Raw genomic sequence first — 22,659 nt, 5'->3', positions numbered from 1 at the left:
CATATTGTAACTCATAACAGTGGCAAAGTTGCAGCTCTGAGGTAGTGACAGAAATTATGCTGTGGCTGGGGACTATATTAAGGGTGGGGACATTAGGGAGATTGTGACAGTCAAGCTCCGCAGATGTGGACAGCCTCTGCACCTCCTTACCAACCCTCGTGCCCTCCACATGTGCACTAGCTACAGTCTCTCCTTGGTCTTTTTCCTTTCACGAGAGATCAAAGTAGTCAACAAGACGCTGTATTTTGAACAGGTAAAGGTATTAACCTGTTAAACGTTAGCAACTGAGAAAAACCAGCAATTATTCTAAGAATCTCTTCAACCAAATTATAAATAGCTAATAAATTATTTGTGCCTTCAAATATGTTTTAAGCTATGAACGGAGAATTAAATCTTAATGGTAATTTGCAAGCATTCAGCAACCTTTCTAAGTACAGACTCCATAATGTTAACGCTCCTACATCCACCTCTGCTTCTTGAAGCCACCTTTTTGCTCACAGTAATAGTATTGCTCCAAGCGTCACACATTCCGATTCATGTTAAGGTATAAAGTAGTGTTTTTTTAAACCTGCCTCAGTGACAAGACAGAGGCATGACAGACTAAGTGAGCTAACCTAGTCCATCCAAAGTGCCTGCCTGTTACCAAGACTGCAACAAGAAAGGCCCAGACACCTTCCTGCCAGCACTGAAGAGCTGCTGATTAACCACTAGAGGGCGCAAGCTGTGGCAGTTCCTACATCAGCCTTTCAGAGCCAGCCTACCCCAGCTTACACTCCTTCCAGACTGCTCCACAAAAGCCAAGAGAGACGGCACCGCACCTTCTTCCGGGATGCACAGCCCCTGCCTGACTCAAAGGGACAAATACTCAGATGTGTCCACCTCAGCCAGCCACAAAGATTGACACTTTATAAGAACAGGAGGCTCCATCCTCAAAATCACAATCAGGGTACCGTCTCCAATCCTAACCTTGGGGAGAGATCTAAAATCAATGGGTGCTTTGATTACACACTATGAAGCTAGTTAAGTGGCCTAAAGGGAGAAGAAATGCAGAAGCTGCCTTTTACTGTGTGCAATGCTCCCTTAAGACAACTATTTAAGAGCACCCGTGCCCCCCAACAATTCAGCAACAGGTAGGTCCGATATGACTACCTCCTTTAAAAATACTTTAAAGACGCCTTCTGTGCTGGTTAACTGTCATATCCAGTCACCTGAGCATGGAAACCTCTTTACCTACCATTAAGCAAGCCTGGACGGCATTTTCTTAGGAACCCAAGTGGGAGGGCCCAGGCTCTTGTTGGTAGTGCCCCATCTCTGGATCCTGGGTGCTTTAAGAAAGCTGGCTGAACCGGCTAGGAGGAACAGACCAGGAAGCAGCATCCTCCATGGCCTCTGCATCAGCTCCTGCTTCCAGGTTCTTGCCCTGTAGGAGCCCAGACTACCTTGATGATGATGGTGGTGGTGATGAACTGTATGTAGTAAAGAAGACTAGGGGAGACCAACCTCTCCTCCTCCAGTTGCCCTTGGCCATGTTGTTTCATCATACCAACAGAAGCGCTGACTAAGATACTTTCTCAAGGCAACACCTCCCTCTGCTCGGAACAGGACTTTAAATAGAGTAAAGAAAACTTATGTCAGATCATGCTACAGACTATCCGGACAGTATTTGGAAGAGCAATTTCAAGGATGGCATCTCTGGATTACCTGGACAGGTATTAAGACACACTCCCCAGTCTGGGCGGGCTCTCCTCTAACCAGACAGCTCTGGTATTACGGTAACCAGCTCAACTCTACGTATTTCCTGGTCTCCTTAAGTCTCCCATGATCTACACTTAATACTTTCTGTGCACACTTTATTCCTAAAATGAATTTCAGAATCTACTGTATCTGGAAACATTAACACGAATAGAAATCATTTCTACTTAAGTGTAATTTACTTCTTCCCATATAAACTTAGCTAACTCATCATAGACTTTTCTGTCTCGAACCCGTATTTTCTGAAGCTTAGAAAGACACAAAACGCGCTCAAAATGAAAGATATCTAAACAATTCATTTCCTTCACCACATGGAAACGACGCCCACAAGTTGAGTAGGGTTTTTTTTTATGTACAAAAAGAATCAACTCTTTAAAAACTTCACTATTATCAACGGAAACCTGCAATTTTAGCATTCAAGTACGCGAATGAGCATTGAACACTCTCAATTTTAAAAAGCTGCTCTCAACCTAGTCACTGCATCCTGCCAAGGCCACACCTTCTAACCTCCCCGAAAATCGGAAATCAAACGTGTGAGTGGTGGTGGTGGGGACCCACAACGGCTCAGAGCTCAAGTAAAACACGGGTCTGTAATCCGCACACACTCCGGCGAGGGAACCCCAGAGGGCGGGCTGAGCACCGCACCGCCGCCGCGCAGCCCCCAAAGCGTTGCGGAAACACCTCCCGGCACCCGCCGCCTCCTTCCTCCGGGCGAGGGTGCGGAAGACACTCAGGAAAAACACACCCATGTCCCCTCTCCGGCCTCCGCCCCACGGGCTTCTGCTTCCCCAACAGCCGCCCCGCGGCCCGAGCCTGCGGGCGGCGGCCGAGGTCGGGCCACGCGGGCGCCCCCTGCGCGGCGGGGTCCGGAGTCCGCCCGCTCGCCCGCCGCCCTCCGGGGCTGCCGGGCCGCCCGCCACTCACGTCCGTCCGCGTCCTCCGGCAGGTCCTCCTGGAGCAGCGAGAGGTCTGCGCCGGGGGAGAGAAGAAAGGCCGGGTCAGCGTCCCGGGCCGGCGCCGTGCCCCAGCCGCCCGCCGCCCGCCCGGCGGCGCCTCCCCGCGCCGGCCTCTCCCGGGCGCTGCCGAGCGCGGGGAGCCGCCGCCGCCGCCGCCGCCGCCGCCGCCCGGGGAACTGGGGCCACGTACCCGCCATCTTGTGCTCGCCCCCGCCTCCTCGTCTCCCGGGATCCCGCTCCGCGAGCCGCGCGAGCCGGGAGCCGGTGGGCGCGCGCGGGCCGGCGGGGGCGCGCGCGGGGCGGGCCGAGGCCCGGGCCTGCGGCGGCGGCTCCCGTACGCCCGCCCCGCGCGCCGCCCGCCGCCCGCCGCCCGCCTCCCGCCTCCCGCGCCCGGCCGGCCCGGCCCCGAGGCGCGCTCCCACCCGCGGCTAGAGGCGCCCTGGCTCAGAGCGTGCGGAGCGCGGCGCGAGCTGCCCGGCCGGGACCTGCGGCGTGTGCCCGAGCCCGGCGGGCGGGGTCCCCGCGGCCCGCAGCTCTGTTGGGTCACCGGCCTCGCCCACCGCCGGCCGCCGCCCGCTCCGCCGCGCGCCGCTCGTCGCCCGCGCCCCTCCCAGACCTGCTCGTGCGTCGCCGGCTGTCCGCGGCCGAGCCTCCCGCCTCCGTGCGGAGGAAGCGCCGCCTCCGCCCGCGCGCCCAGGCCTCGCGAGTGACTGAACAAAGCCCAGGCCCCGGCCGGACGACAGTTGAGTGACAAAAGTTCCGCCGGCCCGATCGGCCGGCCTTCCCGTGCGGCACGTTAAAGCCGCGGCACGGGCTTTGGAGCCCGCGCGCCCCCCGGCGCCCGCCCAAGCTGACCCTGAGCGGCCCCGGGTGCGCGGGCCGGGCCGAGTCCAGTCACTCGGCGGTTCTTAGCCTTGTGACCGCAGGGAGGATCGCCGAGGATACCTGCCCCCTCCGCCTCTCGGGGGAATGGCAGACTGTCAGGAATCCAGCACCGTGCTTGCTACCTCGGGGTCCGGTTGCGGGGCGCCTGGAATCGGCTGCGCTTTTCTCAAGTGAACTATGCCACACATCTTACTGTTCCCTTTGTTTGAAGAGAGCTAAGTAGTTCTCGTGGGTTCCCAAGTCAAAGTAGGGCAGAAGTCCAGATTTTCTGACTCCAGGTCATTGTCCCATTTCTACGAGCCTCAAGTCTATATCCTACACCAGCTAGGTCTCCAGAATGGCTGGCTGTCCCCTAAAGCGAGTCTCGTACATGATGCCAGTTTTCGAATTTGATACGAAAAAAGGAGAATTACAAAGGTTCAGCTTGTTCCTTTCTGCACTATAGTCCCAACTCAGGACAGGATTTTGGCATTTTAAAACATGGGGGGATCAGACCAAGTTGTAGGTGGTCTTTGGCTACTTTGTGTGTTCTTTCTTCCACCCTCTCCACCTCTCTTCTTTCACCCTGTCACCTCCCTAATACTAAATAGAGAAAAAGGCAGGCATAGGGGTGGAAGGGGCCATTGATATGTTGGACTACTTCCTGCTGATTAGGGGCGTCAAGCTTCTTGGAGCAAGTTCTGTCGTCAGGTATATCTCATTTCTTCCTGTTTCTTTGCTCACAACTAACCAACAACCCTGCCTCTCCGTCCCTAGTATTTATATACCCTCTGAAAAGTCTCCAGCATTCCAAATGGCAGAAACTATCTGCAGCTGGCAAAAATCACGCCCTTGCTAGAGCACAAGGCAAACCACAGTCAGCTTCCACGATCAATCTGAAGCAGCCCCATATCCTACACCTGAGATTAAAACAAAAACATTCCCATTTAAAAAAAAATCCAAAGAAACCAAATTCTCACCACACTAAGTAAGCAGATCCTGCGGAATGCATATGTATGTTTAGGGAAATGAGTTATGCACAGTTACAACATCTCTCCCTGACGGATATCACTTAACAGATAAAACACAGATTGTATAATATGAACTGAAATTCTAAGAGATTAAAAAAATCAAATATATCCTGTAGCTCCAAAACCTAATTTCTCAAATACAGAATAATTTAAAACAAAGGGGTTGGGGATTTAGCTCAGCGGTAAAGTGCTTGCCTAGCAAGCACAAGGCCCTGGGTTTGGTCCCCAGCTCCTAAAAAAAAGAAAAAAGAAAACAAAAGCAAAACTTCCACATGCATTTCTTTACTCAAAAAAAAATTTTTTTTAAGGCAGGGCCTCTTGCTGGTCTGAAAGACACTACATCCAGCTTGCTAGAAAGCCCCAGAAGCCACGTGGTGGTTGTGCACATCTTTAATCCCAGTGCTCAATGCAGAGACAGGCAGGTGGATCTCCCTGAGTTCGAGGCCAGCGTGGTCTGCAGAGCGAATTCTAGGACAGCCAAGACTACACCAAGAAAATCTGTCTTGAAAAACAAAAACAAACAAACAAACAATCAAAAACAACCAAAAAGAAAGCCCCAGGGATTTGCTTCTCTAGCACTGGGATTGCAAACTAGTTTGGGGGATTAAATTTATGATCTCATGGGGATGGAGAAATGGCTCAGTGGTTCAAAGCATTGACTGCTCTTCCAGAGGTCTTGAATTCAAATCCCAGCAACCACATGGTGGCTCACAACCATCTGTAATGGAATCTGGCGCCCTCTTCTGGTGTGTCTGAAGACAGCAACAGTGTGTTCATAAAAGAATAAATAAATTTTTAAAAAAATGGTTTAAAATTTATGACCTCATAAGGCAAGGCAAACATCACCAATGGGCTGTCTCCTCAGACCCTGATTTTTTTCCCTGGGGTCTTTTGAGACAGGGGCTCAATACATTGCTCTGGCTGGCCTAGAACACAGAGTTGGCCTTCATCTGTCTCAAAGTACTTGGGATTAAAGAAGTACACCACCATGCCCCACCCTAGTTATACTATCGAATATTCATTGAACAAATGGTACGATGTTTTCAAAAATGTGTATTATACACTTCGCTCATGTCTACTTGTTAACATTTTTTAAATCAGAAAGTGAGAAGGACATGATTAAAATGGTTTTTAAAACAATCTCTTAGAATTTCTTTCTGTTCACTTCTGTGTTTGGAACCAGGCTGCCAGACTGTCTACTGTCAAAGTCACTCCCAAGTAATGAGTTGCCATTCCTTACTCACGGCATCCTCTACGTGTTTTTAAGTGTGGAAGGCAAATGCATGAAGCTATTCTCATCTCCCAGTCAGTGGGGCATTCCCCAACTGGAAATCTTAGCCCTTTCTTGGGTTTTCATAGCTTAGTTTTGTTTTCCAAAGAAACACGATCTCTTTTTTTTTAACATTAATTTATTTTATGTATGAGTACACTGTCGCTGTCTTCAGACACCAGAAGAGGGCATCGGATCCCATTACAGATGGTTGTGAGCCACCATGTGGTTGCTGTGAATTGAACTCAGGACCTCTGGAAGAGCAGTCAGTGCTCTTAAGCACTGAGCCATCCCTCCAGCCTCACGGTCTCTATTTACCTCAACTGAAGGTATGTTTTCTCACACCAAGAAGATGGGGAATATTGCTAAAAGTCCTTTCCAGGGAGAGGCTTAAGCAATGTCTGCCCTCTCTCTCCAGGTCAAAGGTCAAATGGAGGCAGCCAAAGGTCACAGTGAGGAATCAATGAGTTTACCTGGCTCCCTTATAGAGCAGAAGTGAGGGGTTACTTAGTAGGTGCTCCTCCCTGAAAGCCTTTACCTACAGGGATGAGAGCTTCCCCAATGGTGCATAGATGGTCCCTCCTGCCCGTAGGCTTCCCTAGTCTGAAGCTTCTAGTTCCTTCCTCAGACCTGTACACTTAAGGCCAGTTGAGTACACCCTCCGTAATGAGAGAGGGCAAACAGCAAGCCCAGCTCGGAGGATGTTTGGCAAGGGGCACAGGCGAACGCTACATGACAGCAGTGCTCTCTGGTGGATTTAAATGTTCACAACAGACGTGTGAGACACCACAGCACAATGGGAGTAACCGCAGGATTCTTCACTGGAACCTCTTTGCCCACGCTCACTTGTGGAAAACGTAAAAATAGCTCACAAGAGAGAAAGCTCTAGAGTGTTCCCAAATGGATAAGAGAGAAGACAAAAGCCGGAGAACCAAGTTCTGCCCAGGATTGGCCCTGCTAACTTTCAGGATATTCTTTCTATTACAGGAGCAGGATGCCCTAAATGTGGGCAGCGCCATTTCTCCGTCCAGAGCTAAGCACTGGCAGTTCCCTCTTTTCTCCGCTTCCTGGCATGCCTACATGTGAGCCAGAGCCACTGCCACAGCATCACCACGTATTTTATTTTTATGTGCATGTATTTGTGCACAAACGGATGAGCTATATATACTATTTTTACATTTAGTGTGTGTGTGTGTGTGCATGCCTCTGTGTGTGTGTGTGTGTGTGTGCCTGTGTGGTGTGTAGGTGTATGTGTGCGTGCCAGTGTGTGTGCGTGCCTGTGTGTGTGTGCGTGCGATCGTGCACAGGCACACACACACACACACACACACACACACACACACACACATATAGAAGTCAGAGGACAACTTGCAGGAATCATTTCTTTCCTTCCACCATGTGAGTTCCAGGAATTGAATTCAGGTTATCCACCTGGCAGCAAGTGCCATCACCTGCTTTGCCACCTCGACAGTCCCAGTGAACAGGCTTTACTTGCTCACTCCTGTCTGTTACGGTCTGAACGGGAATTTCTTGATTTAAAAAAAAAAAGGGGGGGGGTTGGGGATTTAGCTCAGTGGTAGAGCGCTTGCCTAGGAAGCGCAAGGCCCTGGGTTCGGTCCCCAGCTCCGAAAAAAAAAGAACCAAAAAAAAAAAAAAAAAAAAAAAGGATCAGCATTATGAGTGTTGCTGCCTCTCAGTGACTTTGAAAGAATGAAAAGAAACTTCTCCCTTCAGCAGTAAAGACCTGTTCAGTTACTCTTTCCCGTTGAAGCACATTCCCATACAGAATCTTCTCAGACGAAATCTCTTCCATGGCTTAGAAGACTCAACAGCCCTATCATACAACCAGCTTGAGATTCTGAGACCATACGATATGATGCCTAAACCATCCAGAGCTCTGGGCCCCCAGTGCTGTTTGAACATCATAATAAAGTGGACGAAGGTCCTGAGTGAAAAGCAGCCCCTGGGGCTAGAGAGATGGCTCAATGGTTAAGAGCACTGACTGCTCTTCCAGAGGTCCTGAGTTCAATTCCCAGCAACCACACAGTGGCTCACAACCATCTGTAATGAGATCTGTCACCATCTTCTGGTGTGTGTCTGAGTGTACTCAGTGTACTCATATATAAAATAAATCTTAAAAGGAAGGAAGGAAGGAAAGAAGGAAGGAAGGAAGGAAGGAAGGAAGGAAGGCAGGCAGGCAGGCAAGCAATCCCGGGCAAGCTATAGGCAGGAGTCACTTCAAAACAGGCCAGATCATTTTAAAGCCTCTGAAACAGAGCTCCCTCAAGTCAGTCACATGCATGTCTGTTCAGACGTAGGTTCACTGAAAACAGACTTAGTACTTCTTCATCCTGAGTTATGAGCTGAGGCTTTGTGGTGGAGATGATATCTGAGTAGCTCTGGGCTCTACCGGCTGGACTGAGACTTCTATTGTGAGGAGGGCATTGCTGGGTCTGTCCCGGAGTTGAAATTTCCCCCCACATACACGGTAATGTTTTCAGTCAGCCCAATGTGAACTAGAAGTCATCAAGAGGCAAGCAGTGCCAACCAAGCCAAGGGTTCCCAGAACCCATGCTATCATAGCATGTTCACAGTTGGCTTGGTGTTCCCACACTGCTGTAATGTGGCTGTTGTATACAGTACCGGATTTTTATCCCCCACAGCTTGCCTTGCCTCAACACTGAGGTCTGTGCTTGGTGAGATCTGCCCATGTACCCTTAGACTCATCTGTGCTTGGTGTACCAAAAGATGACAGGTAGCACACGGCTCACGGTTGTTGCACACACACCCCCGGGGGGGGGGTGTCATAGAGTGTCCATCCAGCGCGCTGCTCACGTGGAGATTGAGGAAGATGCTGCAATCTTGAAGCCACTAAAACCTGGGCCTGGTTAACTGTGACCAAGTCCTATGAAAACGGTTACTATAGGAAGAACCCTTGCCAGGGAAGGTCCTGAGACCTTGAAACAGCACAAAAGTGGAATCCATTTTTAGCACACTGATTTTTCATTTTACAAAGTACTGATGAGAAAAGCTTGTATGCTGTGCTCCACTGTTGGGCGCATGGTCAGTTATACATCTGTGGTTGGTTAAATAGGCTTGGCCTCCATTTGAATGCTTGGCCCACCAAGCAGCATTATTAGGAGGTGTGGCCTTGCTGAGTAGGTGTGGCCTTGTTGGAGTAGGCGTGGCCTCGTTGGCGTTGGTGTGGGCCTTGTGTGAGTGGCCTTGGAGCAGGTGTGGTCTTGCTAGAGTGGGTGTGGCCTTGTTGGAGGAATTGTGTCAGTGTGGGGATGACTAAGACTTTTTTTTTTTTTTTTTGGTTCTTTTTTTCGGAGCTGGGGACCAAACCCAGGGCCTTGCGATTCCTAGGCAAGCGCTCTACCACTGAGCTAAATCCCCAACCCAGACTAAGACTTTTGAAGTCTCCTGTGTTTAAACTACACCTGCTGTGGAACACAGTCTCTCCTTGCTACCTGCTGATCAATTCATAGAACTTTCAGAAGCTCAAGCACCACGTTTGCCTGCAGGCTGCCATTCTCCCCACCATGATGATTAAGGAGTAAGCAGCTGAAATTGTAAGCCAGCCCCAATTCAGTGTTGTCCTGTATGAGAGAGTTGGTGCGGTCTTGGTATCTCCTCATAGCAATGAAGCCCCGTGGCAGGAGTTTTAGATACTCCCCTTTATGTGTGGCGGGTCGCGCGCTTCAAGTACAGGAACTTCTCGGATTCTCGAGTGGAAGACGCCCGCGCGCGCGCGCGCGCGCGCGCACACACACACACACACACACACACACACACACACACACACCAGTTAATTTACAATACCTTGGCTGCCTCAAAGGCTGGGTACTCCTAACCCTTTCCTACTACTCCAGGCCCAATCAGGGAAGTGACCAGTTGCCACTTAACCTGAATTCTTACATGGCTCCTTGGCTCTAAATCTCCTCATCTTTATTGATCAATCAAAAACCAGTTGGGGACAAGGACCTTTAGCGTTTGAACACGCAGATTCCCAATTGAATCAAAGCATCAGAACCAATCTCCAACAAAACCCTAACTAAAATACCACTGCTTTTTTTTAAATCTCTGCTTAAATTATATTTGAACTTTTTCAGGTTTGTAAGCCTCAGATTGAGTACACGATCTGTATATGATTTGACTGTGCCTCCCAAAGCTGTGTTAGGAGCTTTTGTGTTTAGTGTGGTAACATTTGAAGATGGTGGAACTTTTTTTTTTTTTTTTGGTTCTTTTTTTTCGGAGCTGGGGACTTCCTAATCCTTCTAATCCCATCAAACAGTTCTACTCCCTGGTGACTAGTTCAAATATGTGAGCTCATGGGGCCATTTTAATTCAAACCACAACAATGTGATTTTATCATATTAACATACTGTGTGTGTGTGTGTGTGTGTGTGTGTGTGTGTGTAGTTGAATAATTACAAAGCCTTTTTACATTGAAAACTTCTGTTCTCATTTAAAATGCCTCAGTGTTTAATACCAGATTATTTTTTATTACATTCATCAAATACCACCTTTTCGTTTTTTTCTAACTTTATGCTATTCTAGTTTTCTTAGTTTGTGGTACCATTTTATTTCCATTTCCTTCCAGTTTTCTTGTTTCCTTTTTTTTTTTTTTTTTTTTTTCCGGAGCTGGGGACCGAACCCCGGGCCTTGCGCTTCCTAGGTAAGCGCTCTACCACTGAGCTAAATCCCCAGCCCCGAAGATGGTGGGACTTTAAGGGGTAGGCGGAGTGGGAAGTTTTTAGATCACTGGAAGACCTCCTTACAAAGGGGGTGAAGGCATCTCGCCTGGGACCTCTGAGAGCAGTCCCTGCGTCGTCAATCTTGCTTCAGTGAGCTATTACATGGATGAGACTGGCCACGGAGTGCCTCTTGGCTTTTGAGCTGAGTGATGTTCTTCCCACAAGCACTCTTGCCCTAGCCGTCCAGCTGGCAGAGACAGTCAGTCAGGTCGGAGCCTAAACCGTCCACTTTGAGCTTTCAGTTTTGTTTTCCAAGACAGGTTTTCTCTGTGTAGCCCTGGCTGTCCTGGAACTCACTCTACAGACCAGGCTGGCCTCAAACTCAGAGAGAGATCCATCTGCCCCTGCCTCCCGAGAGCTGGGATTTTAAGGATTAAAGACACGGTACCACCACTGCCCGGTTCGATTTTAAAGCTTTTCAAACTGCAAGCTAAAGTTTTTCTTTTTATAAGGTCTGAGTACCTCAGTGACAAAACATGGACTGGTCATAAAGTAAACAGAGCACAACAGAGAACATTTAAAAACCTGGAAGCCACTTAGCATCTGCCATTCCCAAAATGTCCTAAAATTATTTCCCTCAGTCATCTGTTCTCTTCCGGCTACAGCTTTATGCATGTCCTTGGCTCCATCTCAGGGCTCTGGTTTTTATGAGGTCAAGTGTCCAGGGGGAGATCCTGGTGAGGAAGAGAATAAACCCATGAACATGTCTGGCTGACAGACCAGCGTTGCCACATAAGGCAGAAAGCAAGACTTTATCACAAGGAAGCCAGGTGTGGTGGCACATGAGGTCATTCCAGTACCTAAGAAGCTGAGGCAAGACTATCGAGAGCTCAAGACCTGCCTCAGATACACAGTTAGATTGAGGCCACCCTGGGCTACTCAAGATTCTGTCTCCAAAACAAACAGCTGCAGCAGCAGCAGCAGCAGCAGCAGCAACAACAAAATTCCAAACAATACTCCCCACACCCAAGAAGCTTGACTACAGTGAGTTAGGAACACGGTAGTTTTCAGTGGATCCAGGAGTTGAGAAGACAAACAGGTTGGAGTAACCCACGATGCGGCCCCCAGCTTGGGCAGGGGACCTTTTAGGGAAGTCTAAAAAAACCACACACGCATCTCAGACTCCGACTAGTGGAGAAGAGACCAGACGAGAGGAGTGCTGGAAAGATGAGAACAGGAGACCATTTTGTCTGTGAGTGTCCTTCTGGGCATAGTCCACACTCTTCAGCACGCACTGCAGTTCTATGAGTTACCCTCAGTCCACAGGAAGTAATAAACGGAAAACACACGTCGGCGTTACAAGGGGCACACTTCAATACTTGTTACCGAACTCGTAGGCACCAGTGAAGGCAGAAAGAAGCCTTGGCCAAGGTGTCAGCTAAGCAAACCCCGAGCATAGAGGATGTACTGTGCTGGGACTGGACAGCATAGGGTAGCCTGTCTTTCTTCAATCTGCCCACACAGAACTGTGTGTCCTTGGATGCTGAATCAAGGAGAGATACTGACACAAAAGAGATCTTGAATAAGACCTGTGTTCACATGGCTACTTTTTGATCAATTCAGCCTGGACACGTAGGCGTCTACAAACCTGTACCTTGATACAAAGTCCCTGCTCCTCTAGGTTATTTAATTGATTGCAAGTCTGTCCTGGGCCTGTTTTGACTCCAGGGTTGTAGAGTTCTTTTTGTGGACCTTGCTTTGGAATATCCACGCGAGAGGCTACTTCAGGTCCCAGTAGCTTCTATCTGGCTTGCCAGATAACCTCGGTCTGCTGAGAAAATGACAAGAGTCAGACAAGTTATGAGAGAGGCCAGAGACGCAGAATGCCTTGTTAAAATTCACTTTGGGGGCCTGGAGACATGGCTCTTCAGTTAAGAGCCCTGGCTGATTTTCCAGAGATGCTGAGTTTAGATCGAGGGTCCCATATCTCCCCCCACACAACCCCCCCCACGTGGCAGCTCACAACTGTAGCTCATCAATGCCCTCTTCTGGTGTGCAGATACCCATGCAGACAAAACATCCATACATTTCAAACCCATAGACAAATACATCTTAAAACTGGCATTCATTTTGTTCATTTGAGACAAGGTATCAGGCAAATCCATACTAGCCTGGAACTTCCTAGGTAACTCAGGGTAATCTTGAATTTCTGGTGGTCCTCCTGCTTAGAATTACTGGCATATGCCTCTCAAGGGTTACTGACCTAAAACAGGGAACTTCAAAGACAAGGAGGAACTCCAGACCCAGGGTACTGATAAGAACACCTGTCCAACATGAAAGTCAGGTAATGAGAACTTCTGCTGACACTGGGCCTTGAAACTACAAAGTCCACATCAACAGCTAAAACTTCCCTTTCACAAATCCCTCTTCAGCCCTATAAAGCCCGAAGCACACACTGGCGGCCTCCACTGCATGAGAGACAACTGTTCTTCATTGTTCTCATTAAAGGATGGTTCTGCTTCTGTACTGGTCAGTCTGTTTCCAGGTTGCCTGGTCAATCAGTTTCTAACAGCCACCACTCCTGCGGGCAGGGGAGCCACATCCAGTGTTGTTGAAAACACATGCTTACAATTAGAAGTGCCAGTAGATTTAGATTACTCCTCAAGAGCCGTCATTTGTATACAGCAACAAATGAAGTCATCCCAGAGGCTGGAAGGACACTGGGCCATACAAAGACCAGAGGGCATGGCCCCTCAGTGTGAAGCCATGCTGCACATAGCCTCAGTTTCCTAGTAGAGGAGTCTGCAGAAGGGTTGTCAGCCCCCCACTCGTGGCTGTTCTTGTAGCTGGGCTCCTGCCCACACAGCTGTAGTATTTTCTACATGGAGAAAGGGGGGCTTCCTCTCCAGAGTGCACCTTTCCTTTCCCAGGCCTCAGTGCTCCAGTTTTGGAAACAGAAACAGTTGTTCGCTTCTTGGCTGCTTCTCGAATCATCCCTGAATCATCGTCCTTTGCCGCCGTACAGAAAAAAATGCGCACAGGGTAAAGTGAAGTGTTGGGAGGAAGCCTGGACGCTAGGAGAGACAAGTTAACCCTTTCCTCTCCTCACCCCAGTCCCTGGCCGCCGCTGTTTCTTACATCTAAGAGGTCAGAGTTACTTTATGGTGGGACTACCCAGGGACTTGGAAGTTCTTCCTTGGGACCAAAGCCAACAGCATGAACTGGACGAATGGCTCTTTATGATGCGACGGGTTGTGTCCAGGTCTCCCAAGGCAAGTGATGCTCGACCAGACTCCGAGCTGATCGCGGGAGGGGACGGTCTGCCCGCAAGTCCGTTGTTGGGTGGTCACCGGAGGCCGAAGCGGGACCGGGGCCGGGCGGAGCCGAAGCCCCGCGGCTAGGCTAGACTAGACGCGTCGGGAGGAGCCGGCCGGCGGCACGTGACCGACAGCGGAGGCCGCGGCCCAGAAATAGCCGCCTCGGCGGTTCCGCCCCGCGGCCGGCGAGAGCCCTGGGAGACGGCTGGACGCAGGCTGGGCGCGGTGCGGCCCGGACGATGCTGCTGAGCCCCGGCCCGGCCCGACCCAGAGCACATGATGGCGATACGGGAGCTCAAAGTGTGTCTTCTCGGGGTGAGTCTTGGCCCCAGCCTACGGGGATCCCGGCTTCTACGCGCCTTTGTCCCCGCGCTGCCCGCCTCCCGCGCGCTCCCCTGGGTCCCGCGCGCTCCATCCCGCGCCCCACACCGGCCGCCGGGTCCCAGATGCTCCGGAGCGCCTCCGGTCTGCGGCCGCGCGTCTGGCAACCTTGGGGCTCGCCAAGCTGCAGGTCCGGCAGGGCGGGGTGGAGGAGTGGGAGGTTGGGGGTTGTTGAGAACAGGACGACTGCGGGTCCTGCAGCCCCTGAGCCCCTACGGCTTTTGCCTCTGCCACTGGTGGTTACTTCCCTGAGGAATATTTAAGTCACTCCGCGGAGGCTCTGGTTTTCCTCTGCCTCCTGCAGGGGTGGGTAGAAAGCGGTGGTGGCAATTGCTTTATCCTCTCAGAAAACAAACCAACAAACCAATCCTTCCAAGTAAGAGTGGGAGGACCGGGGTTTTGGCCCCACTGCGAAGCCTTAAGAGCAAACTATGTATGAACTGTACGTCCAGCACACTTTCCGTGCAGTGGGTGAAAATGAAGCAGGATGAGAAACACCCGCCCCCATCACCCTTCCTCTTCCAAAATGAGTGTCAGTCCCAAGAAATATAAAAGCAGTCAGAAACAAAGAAAGAAAAGGCATCCAAACCCTGAGACCGGCAGACCAGACTGACATACTCTGCCACTGTGCGCTGTCCCCTTGAAACGCCCAGGGGATTCGGCGTAAGGGGTCATTTCTTTGGGGCTACCCACACCAAATTCCGGAAGTCTTCCCAAGTAAGAGTTGATGTTAAGCCTTGTTTTCTGTAGTCTTCTGCAGTCTTCTGTAGTCTTTGGCATTAGCACCGGGCATACTGCCCTTGAAGTTGGCAAATCTGGCCCTGTAAGGAAAAGTATTTCCTAAATAAAAGAGTAGGGCCACATCCATTCTTCTCAAAGAAATGCTAATGGGTCTGTCAGGGTGGATGTGGAGGTGAATACAGGCAATGACTGTGGATTAGGGTCGAATGCACCAGGAGCTTGTGGTTTCATCTGGGCCCCCTCGATGGAAGGAAGTGTTGGGGACCGAACCCCACACTGCCCTCAGCCCTCCACACTTCCCACTAGTTGCAGTGGTTTGTAGAGAATCCCAAGGGTCTGACAAAGACCCTTTCTTCCTCTTCAGAGTCAAGCAGAGTCTAGGGCTCCTCACCCAGGAGGCTGGGCAGGATGCTGCTCTTGGAGTTCTCCTTTGAACTTTTGGTGTCATAGGAGCAAGCTTCACGTCTGCGGGGGAATAGTCTAGAACTAGGAGTCCCACAGGAGAAAGGCCTTTGAAGATTTCAAAGGAACATCAGGCCCCACGAAAAGGAAGCTTTGGTGCTAGGGCCATGTAACAGTTAGCCATGGGGAACGATGAAACAGGAAACACGTTTGGCTGTTGGAGGTGAGTTACACCTCTCCCTTTGCAATCTACCTACCGAGGTGCTCAGGCTCAGTCCCATTGACATTTTCTTTAATTTGTAGTTTCAGTGTCCTATTAGGACAGTGATGAATGTGGCAAGGGCTCAGAACCAGGAATCAAGAGGCCTGGCCTGTCTTCTGCCCCAGGGCCTGGAAGGGCTGAGTAGGTAGTTAAGTGGTTTAATTGTAGACTGGACATATCATCCTTTCTCTTTGAAGGCAGAGATCTCTATACTCGATGGTCTCTTACCGGGTGTGTGTGTGTGTGTGTGTGTGTGTGTGATGTGTGTGTGTGATGTGTGTGTGTAGTGTGTGTGGTATTGTGGTGTGTGTATGTGTGGTGTGAGTGTGGGGTGTGTGGTATGTGTTTGTATGTGTGGTGTATGTGGTATGTGTATGTATGTGTGTGTGTGGTGTATGTGGTATTGTGTGTGTGTGTGTGTGTGTGCGTGTGTGTGCGTTTATGTGTGAGTGACCATTTCCTGCTGGTCTGCGATGGTGAGAAGCCTGGGTGAGATGACGTAACTGGAGAAACTCTTCTTTTTCTCTCCATCTCCACAAACAAAGCAATCTCCACAGGCTTCCTAGAGGCAGTGATGGTGCCTTATTTTGATTTTGGTCTCTTTGTGATGGCCCTACAGATAGGAATTTAAACGGGGGGTGGAGGACGCTATAACGGAGAAAGAAGAAAATTCTGGAAGTTTTGAAACCCCATTCATCTCATGCCACATCAGCGGCTCCCTGTTTTGAAGGGAGCTTCACATTTTAGTGTTGCCAAGGTCAGAAGATACTTTATTTCAAAGAGCAAGCGAACTGGCCCATACTGAGTACCAGTCCTTAGGCTTCCAGGCTTCTCTTGGCTGGTCTTTTTCTGGGCCAGATGTGACAGTGTGACTGACAGGGTGCATCTGTAGCTACCTACCTAAATACCCTGGCTGTATGTTTGAGGTGGTCTTAAGATGCTCTTTAAGGGAGGTCCACAGCCTTGGTATACTGCCTGCTCAAATTTGAGAGATCCCCTGTGCTTGATGATGGAGTCCTCAGTGAGTCAGTCCTACAGTCCTTTTAGGATTTCAGCAGGAACCCTAGACCTTGTTGTCATGGTCAGGCACACCTGCTCTGGGTGACTCTCAGCTTCCTGTTTTGTTTTAAAGCTATGTCACAGATCCCTTGAAGCCTTATATACCCTGCCAGCTTTACCCTCAGTTGCCTAGAAGGTGGCATAGTGTATTTACTGCATACCAAAGTCTGACTCCTGCTGGAAAGGCCTGGTGGCTAGTCTTTGTGCTTGGTGGATTATTGGAAGACACGCTTCCTGCTCAAGGTACAGGCTGTTGCTGGTGACTCTTTGCTATGGCCTTGGGCTCCTGCCTTTAGCTTGGGGGCTTTATCTTCTGACATGAGGGTCACTGAGACAGATGAAGTGAGAGTGGGCCAGATGGCATGGTCTCTTTACCCCTCCCTATGAACCTTGGTGCTCCTACTGTGTACTCGGTGTGTCTGACTCTGTTTCTTTTTATGAGTTATCCATGATAGGATTAGCATTGGCCTGTGGGACACTCCCTGATAGCTTAGTGATCTTGCAAAGTCAAAGGCTCAAGAACATCAAGGTGCTTGCTTGTTTGCTTTGCTTTGTTAACCTGTTACACATGTGTGGGTTTTCTCCTTTTTACGGCACGTGGGGACAGTGTAGCCAGCCTTGTGAATGCTCCCACCCCCACCGGGGTCAGTGGGCACACTGTGGAAGCTAGCCATGGAAAGCCAGCATGCTGGATGGACCACACCAGACAGAGGTCAGTGGATACCCAGCAAGGCTCGGTTTTGCCAGTAATGTGCCAGCTCATCACATTATGGAATCTGAACTGTTATTATGAAACAGGACGCTTAAAAACACCACCACCCAATGTACATTTTCAAACACGAACAAAAACAATGTTGCAGCAGCTGTCTTAACCTCAAAGGTGGAAAGCTTCCCAGAAGGCATTTTTAGCACACACCGCCATGTGGCAAGAGCAGGAGATGGAGACAGAGAAGAGGAGGGGGAGGAGAAGCCTATTTATTTTGGGCATGTATGCTAAAAAGAAAAAAAAAACCTGTTTCCTGTGTGGGATCCCAAAGAGATTTGTGTTTGTGCTTTGGTTGTCTTGACAACAATTTAGAGACTCCCTTACTTCCTTAGCAGCCAAGCGAGTAAGCAGTGAGAGTACAGCTGAGGGCTTCCCTGCTTCTGCTGAGGAATGGTCGAAACCTTTCTCCACCGCCTTTGTTAGTGTCTGTGTGGCATCTCACCAAAGCGCATGCACACACCCAGGATTTTGTGAGACATCCAGGCAGTGGGAGTGCAGATTTGTGCAGGGTTCCGTGATTGCAAGAACATCAGGACCCAGAGTGCACAGGCCTCTACCTCCAAATACAGCAAATGCAGCAAATAGAGCCGTGTGATGTCAAGTGGACTGACCTGAGTCACATAGAGCTCACTGATATCGAAAGCATCAGATAAGGTCCCCTGATTTGTTGGGAGTTACTGGGAATTAATGTATATGACTGTAGGTTAGAATAAGCAACTTTCTATCTATATATCTCATTTAACCCCCATTATCTCTCAGTGCATCATGTGACAATTGCAACATCCCACCACAAATAACTATCTATTAGTCTGTTTGCTGTTTCAATATAACAAAATACTCATGGCTGGATATTTTTGGAAACAAAGAACATCTGGTTTGTTGTTCTAGTGTCTGTGAGTTCCCCAAAAGTGTGACCCTGGCCCTCTGCCTGCATCAGATGTTGGTGGGAAGAATGTAGGGATGAGAAATTACAAGAGGCAGACAGTGGCATGGTCGTGGGAGAGAGGTTGTATTGGGGTGGGGTGACCATTCTTCTCTCCTATCAAAGCCTTACAGTAAGGGATTGCCCAGATCCTTTCTGACCAGAGAGAGTGTCTACATTCCTTCCCCCCCCTCCCCAGCCTCTGTTGTATCTCACTTAACCCCCAGTATCTCTCAGTACACTGGGTGACAATTCCAACACCACACCATCAATATGGGTTATGGCACCACTTTGTGTGCACACAGCTATCCTTGCTGCCTAGAGAGTGACCTCTCTATCATTGATGGGGCCATAATTTATATCACCCACTCCGTCAAGCAGAGCTGGTGCAGCACTTTGCCTCAACAGGTACTCAGAACAAGTATTCGGAACAGGTACTTAGAACAGGTACTCAGAACAGGTACTCAGAACAGGTTATCAGAACAGGCTATCAGAACAGGTACTCAGAACAGGTATTCAGGACAGACATCAGCAAACAGTTTGTCGTGTGGCCTCCTGTTTAGGGGGACAGTCACACACTAGAGTCATGCTGCTGTCCTCTCTCCTTATCTCCCTGTGCTAGTTCCATTGTGTTGCTGTGATAAAAATACTCTGACCAAAAGCAACTTGGGGTAGAAAAGGGATGGGGACAAGCCAATCCATTATTGTCTCTCTCTTTTTTAAAAGATTTATTTATTTATTTTATGTATATGAGGACACTGTAGCTGTCTTCAGACACATCAGAAGAGGGCATCAGACCCCATTACAGATGGTTATGAGCCACCATGTGGTTGCTAGGGTTTGAACTCAGGACCTCTGGAAGAACAGTCAGGAGTCTTAACTGCTGAGCCATCCCTCCAGCCCCATTATTGTCTCTTTAAAAAATCCAAAATCTCTACTCTGTGAGCTCCTGTAAGATGAAGAGAGAGAGAGAGAGAGAGAGAGAGAGAGAGAGAGAGAGAGAGAGAGAGAGAAGAAACATAAATTCAAATAAATTCAAGAAGTAAATACTTCTTATCCATCTTCTTCCCCAGGGCATAAGAAGAATGACATTAAGACTAGAGCATGGTATGACGGCACATTCCCTCAATCCCCATTCTCAGAAGGCAGAGGCAGGTGGATCTCTGTGAATTTGAGGCCAGCCTGGCCTATATAGTGAATTCCAGGACAGCCAAGGCTATATAGAGATACATTGTCTCAAAAAACCAACCAACCAACCAAACAAACAAAACAAAATCCATGTTTTATAGTTCATGATCTGGAACTCACTCATTATCTCCTCCTGGGCTCCAAAAGGGTTGGGCAATTCTGCTTCTCCAGCTCTGCCATCTATGTAATAAACTGCTTGTTTCATAAGCTCAGGTTAGCTGTACATATAACCCTTTGCTGTCCTAGGTCATCTTTCCCTGGCCCTGGCAGCTCCAACATCCTGGGGTCTCCATTGCAACTGAGGCTGTTGCCTATGTGATGGCTTGTATATGCTTGGCCCAGGGAGTGGCACTATTAGGAGGTGTGGCCTTGTTGAAATAGGTGTGTCACTGTGGGCATGGGCTTAAGACCCTCATCTTAGCTGTTTCGAAGTCAGTATTTCACTATCAGCCTTCAGATGAAGATGTAGAACTCTCAGCTCCTCCTGCACCATGCCTGCCAGGATGCTGCCATGTTCCTGCCTTGATAATAATGGACTGAATCTCTGAACCTGTAAGCCAGCCCCAGTTAAATGTTGTCCTTTATAAGACTTGCCTTGGGGGGCTGGGGATTTAGCTCAGCGGTAGAGCGCTTGCCTAGCAAGCACAAGGCCCTGGGTTCGGTCCCCAGCTCCGAAAAAAAGAAAAGGAAAAAAAAAAAAAAGACTTGCTTTGGTCATGGTGTCTGTTCACAGCAGTAAAACCCTAACTAAGACACTTTACTTAGGGTTTCTACTGCTATAATAAAACACCATGGCTAAAAGGGGCTTGGGGAAGAAAGGGTTAACTTCATCTTATAACTCCGCATCATACTGCATCACTGAGGGAAGCCAAGGCAAGAACTAAAGTAGAGGCCATGGAGGAATGCTGCTTACTGGTTTTCCCTTTAAGCCTTTCTCAGCCTGCTTTCTTATATCCCCCAGAACCATCTCCCCAGGTTCAATTACTAATCAAGGTGAAACCCCCAAAGTTGCCCATAGGCCAATCTTATGGAGACATTTTCTCAACTGAGAGTTCCTCTTCCCAAAGGGCTCTAGCTTGTATCAAGTTGACAGAAAACTAGCCAGCACGACCGACCCTTTGTCAACTTGGCACACAGGCATAGCACCATTCAACTAGAACCGTTTCTCTCTTGTTTGTCTCCAAGATGGCATGTTAATATTAATATCACAGCACTAAACACTGAAACCTTTACAGTCACAGCAGCCTTTAAAAAGCTAACGACTTTAAAAGTTCAGTCTCTCCAAAGCATCCAAAGCCTCAAGTCTTTCTAAAAGATTCAGGCTCTTTGAAAAGGGTTCTCAACTGTAGGGTCCTAGAAAATAAGAAATAAGTTACAAACTTTCCTATAAGCTCCAAGAGGGATGAGTCATGGCACAGTTATAAGCAAGACAAAATAAAACCAAAGTCCAACAGTACAAAAAGCTCAGCTCGGAAGGGCTCTGTTTCTCCAGCTCTGTCATGGTAGCCCATGCATAGCCCATCTCACGGGCTCAGGTTGGTGCTACTCCAGAGTTACTGCTTGGCAGTCATCCCAGGATGCTGGGGTCTGTGCTGCAGCTCCAGTGTGCATCATTGTTACCACCACCACCACCGCCACCACCACCACCACCATCATTAATTTATTTTTGACTTTTTAAAAATTAAATTTATTTATTACTTTACATCCCATTATCACCCCTTCCTTCCTCTCCTCCCAGTACCCACTCATGTAAGTCCTTCCCCCATTCCCCTTAAAAGGGGAAGCCCCTGGGCTGGAGCTATGGCTCAGTGGCTAAGACTGCTCTTCCTGAGGTCCTGAGTTCAATTCCCAGCAACCACATGGTGGCTCACAACCACCTGTGATGGGATCCGATGCCCTCTTCTGGTGTGCTTGACTGAAGAAAGCAACAGTGTACTCACATAAAATAAATAAACTTAAAAAAGGGGGGGGGACCCACCCTCCAAACTCCCCACCCCCCGCACATCAAGTTGCTTCTGGACTAGGTACATCCTCTTCCACTGAGACCAGACAAGGCTGTCTATTTAGGGGTGTGGCGACCACAGGCAGGCAGATAGGCAACAGATTCAGGGACAGCCCCTCTTCAGTTGTTGGGGGGAACCTGTGTGCAGACCAAGCTGCACGTCTGCTACACATGTGCAGGGGGCCTAGGTCCAGCCTGTGCTCGCTCTTTGGTTGGTGATTCAGTCTATGGGAGCCCCTAAGGGTCCAGGTTAGTTGACTCTGTTGATCTTCCCGTGGTGTCTCTCTCCTCTTCCGGTCCCTCAATCTTTCTCCTAATTCTTCCATAAGACTCCCTGAGCTCCACCTACTGTTTGCTGTGAGTCTCTGCATCTCTTCCTATTGGCTGCTGGATGGCGCCTCTCATTGGACAGTTATGCTTCCGGTCTGCAGGCATAACAGAGTATCATTGGTGATTGGCGCTTGCCCATGGGATGGCTCACTATTTGGGGCAGTCATTGCTTGGTCATTCCCCCCTTCTCTGTTCTATCTTTGTCCCTGCACATTTCTGTAGGCAGGACACTTTGGATCAAGGCTTTGTGGGTGGGTTGATTTCCTTTTCCCTCCACTGGGAGTCTTCCTTGGCTACAGGAAGTGGTCACTTCAGGATCCATACCCCCACTGCCTGGATCTCAGCTAGAGCCACCCCAAAGCAAGTAATTGTTTAAGGCAAGGGATATTCATGTGCTAAGCCACTGTCTGACCCCCATGTAGTTACAACGATAGCATCAAATGCTTAGGTATTGCCACAGCTGTTTTAAAGCATCCAGGATCAAGCCACGGTGACTTAACTGTGGTGGCTCATCAGTCAGTTTTCCTGTAAAACTGCTCCTCCCCTTTTGTCCCTATGACACCAGCAAGTTGTTTTATTTATGTATTTATGTATTTATGTATTTATTTATTTAGAGCCATTGTCTGGAACTAACTATGTACACCAAGCTGGCTTTGAACTCACAGAGATCTGTCTGCCTCTGCCTCCCCAGTGCTGGAATTAAGGGTGTGTGCCAC

General features: G+C 49.3%; 2 protein-coding genes and 1 long non-coding RNA gene across 23 annotated transcripts in view; 1 reads left to right on the top strand and 2 right to left on the bottom strand.

The window, feature by feature from the left end:
- The window catches only part of Ppp4r1 (protein phosphatase 4, regulatory subunit 1), a 63,667-nt gene extending 60,041 nt beyond the window's left edge, over positions 1-3,626 (bottom strand). For 6 of the 18 annotated variants that reach the window (XR_015628451.1, XR_015628442.1, XR_015628452.1 and 3 more), the window contains exons 1-2: positions 2,899-2,933; positions 2,677-2,721 (exon numbers count right to left, since the gene is read on the bottom strand). Coding sequence is in view for 3 of the 18 variants with exons in the window: in XM_087564612.1 (XP_087420738.1) it covers positions 2,677-2,721; positions 2,899-2,905 (52 nt within the window). In the remaining 15 variants the exon portion in view is untranslated. Of the gene's footprint in view, positions 1-1,234; positions 1,421-1,500; positions 1,605-2,676; positions 2,722-2,898; positions 2,994-3,324 lie in introns of those variants that run through there. The other 12 variants (XR_015628445.1, XR_015628448.1, XM_087564622.1 and 9 more) reach the window with 5 other exon arrangements.
- Positions 3,627-10,340: 6,714 nt separating this feature from the next.
- On the bottom strand, positions 10,341-13,998 carry LOC102552808 (uncharacterized). Of its 2 annotated transcripts, none has more exons than XR_015629816.1 (2): positions 12,837-13,998; positions 10,341-12,404 (listed from the first exon to the last, which is right to left on the bottom strand). It is a non-coding gene; the product is annotated as an uncharacterized LOC102552808 (long non-coding RNA). The 2 variants fall into 2 exon arrangements; XR_015629815.1 differs by having other exon boundaries at positions 10,341-12,401.
- A 70-nt stretch (positions 13,999-14,068) lies between these two features.
- The window catches only part of Rab31 (RAB31, member RAS oncogene family), a 127,824-nt gene continuing 119,233 nt past the window's right edge, over positions 14,069-22,659 (top strand). The window contains exon 1 of one of the 3 annotated variants that reach the window (XM_087564731.1): positions 14,069-14,205. In XM_087564731.1, coding sequence (XP_087420857.1) covers positions 14,167-14,205 — 39 coding nt within the window. In that variant the 5' untranslated portion in view covers positions 14,069-14,166. 3 annotated transcript variants of the gene reach the window in all.

This window comes from Rattus norvegicus, chromosome 9 (assembly GCF_021556685.1).
Source record: "Rattus norvegicus strain SHRSP/BbbUtx chromosome 9, alternate assembly SHRSP_T2T, whole genome shotgun sequence".
Classification (NCBI taxonomy): Eukaryota; Metazoa; Chordata; class Mammalia; order Rodentia; family Muridae; genus Rattus; species Rattus norvegicus.
The sequence above is the reverse complement of the archived record's forward strand: the minus strand, read 5'-3'. Positions and strand labels throughout refer to the sequence as shown.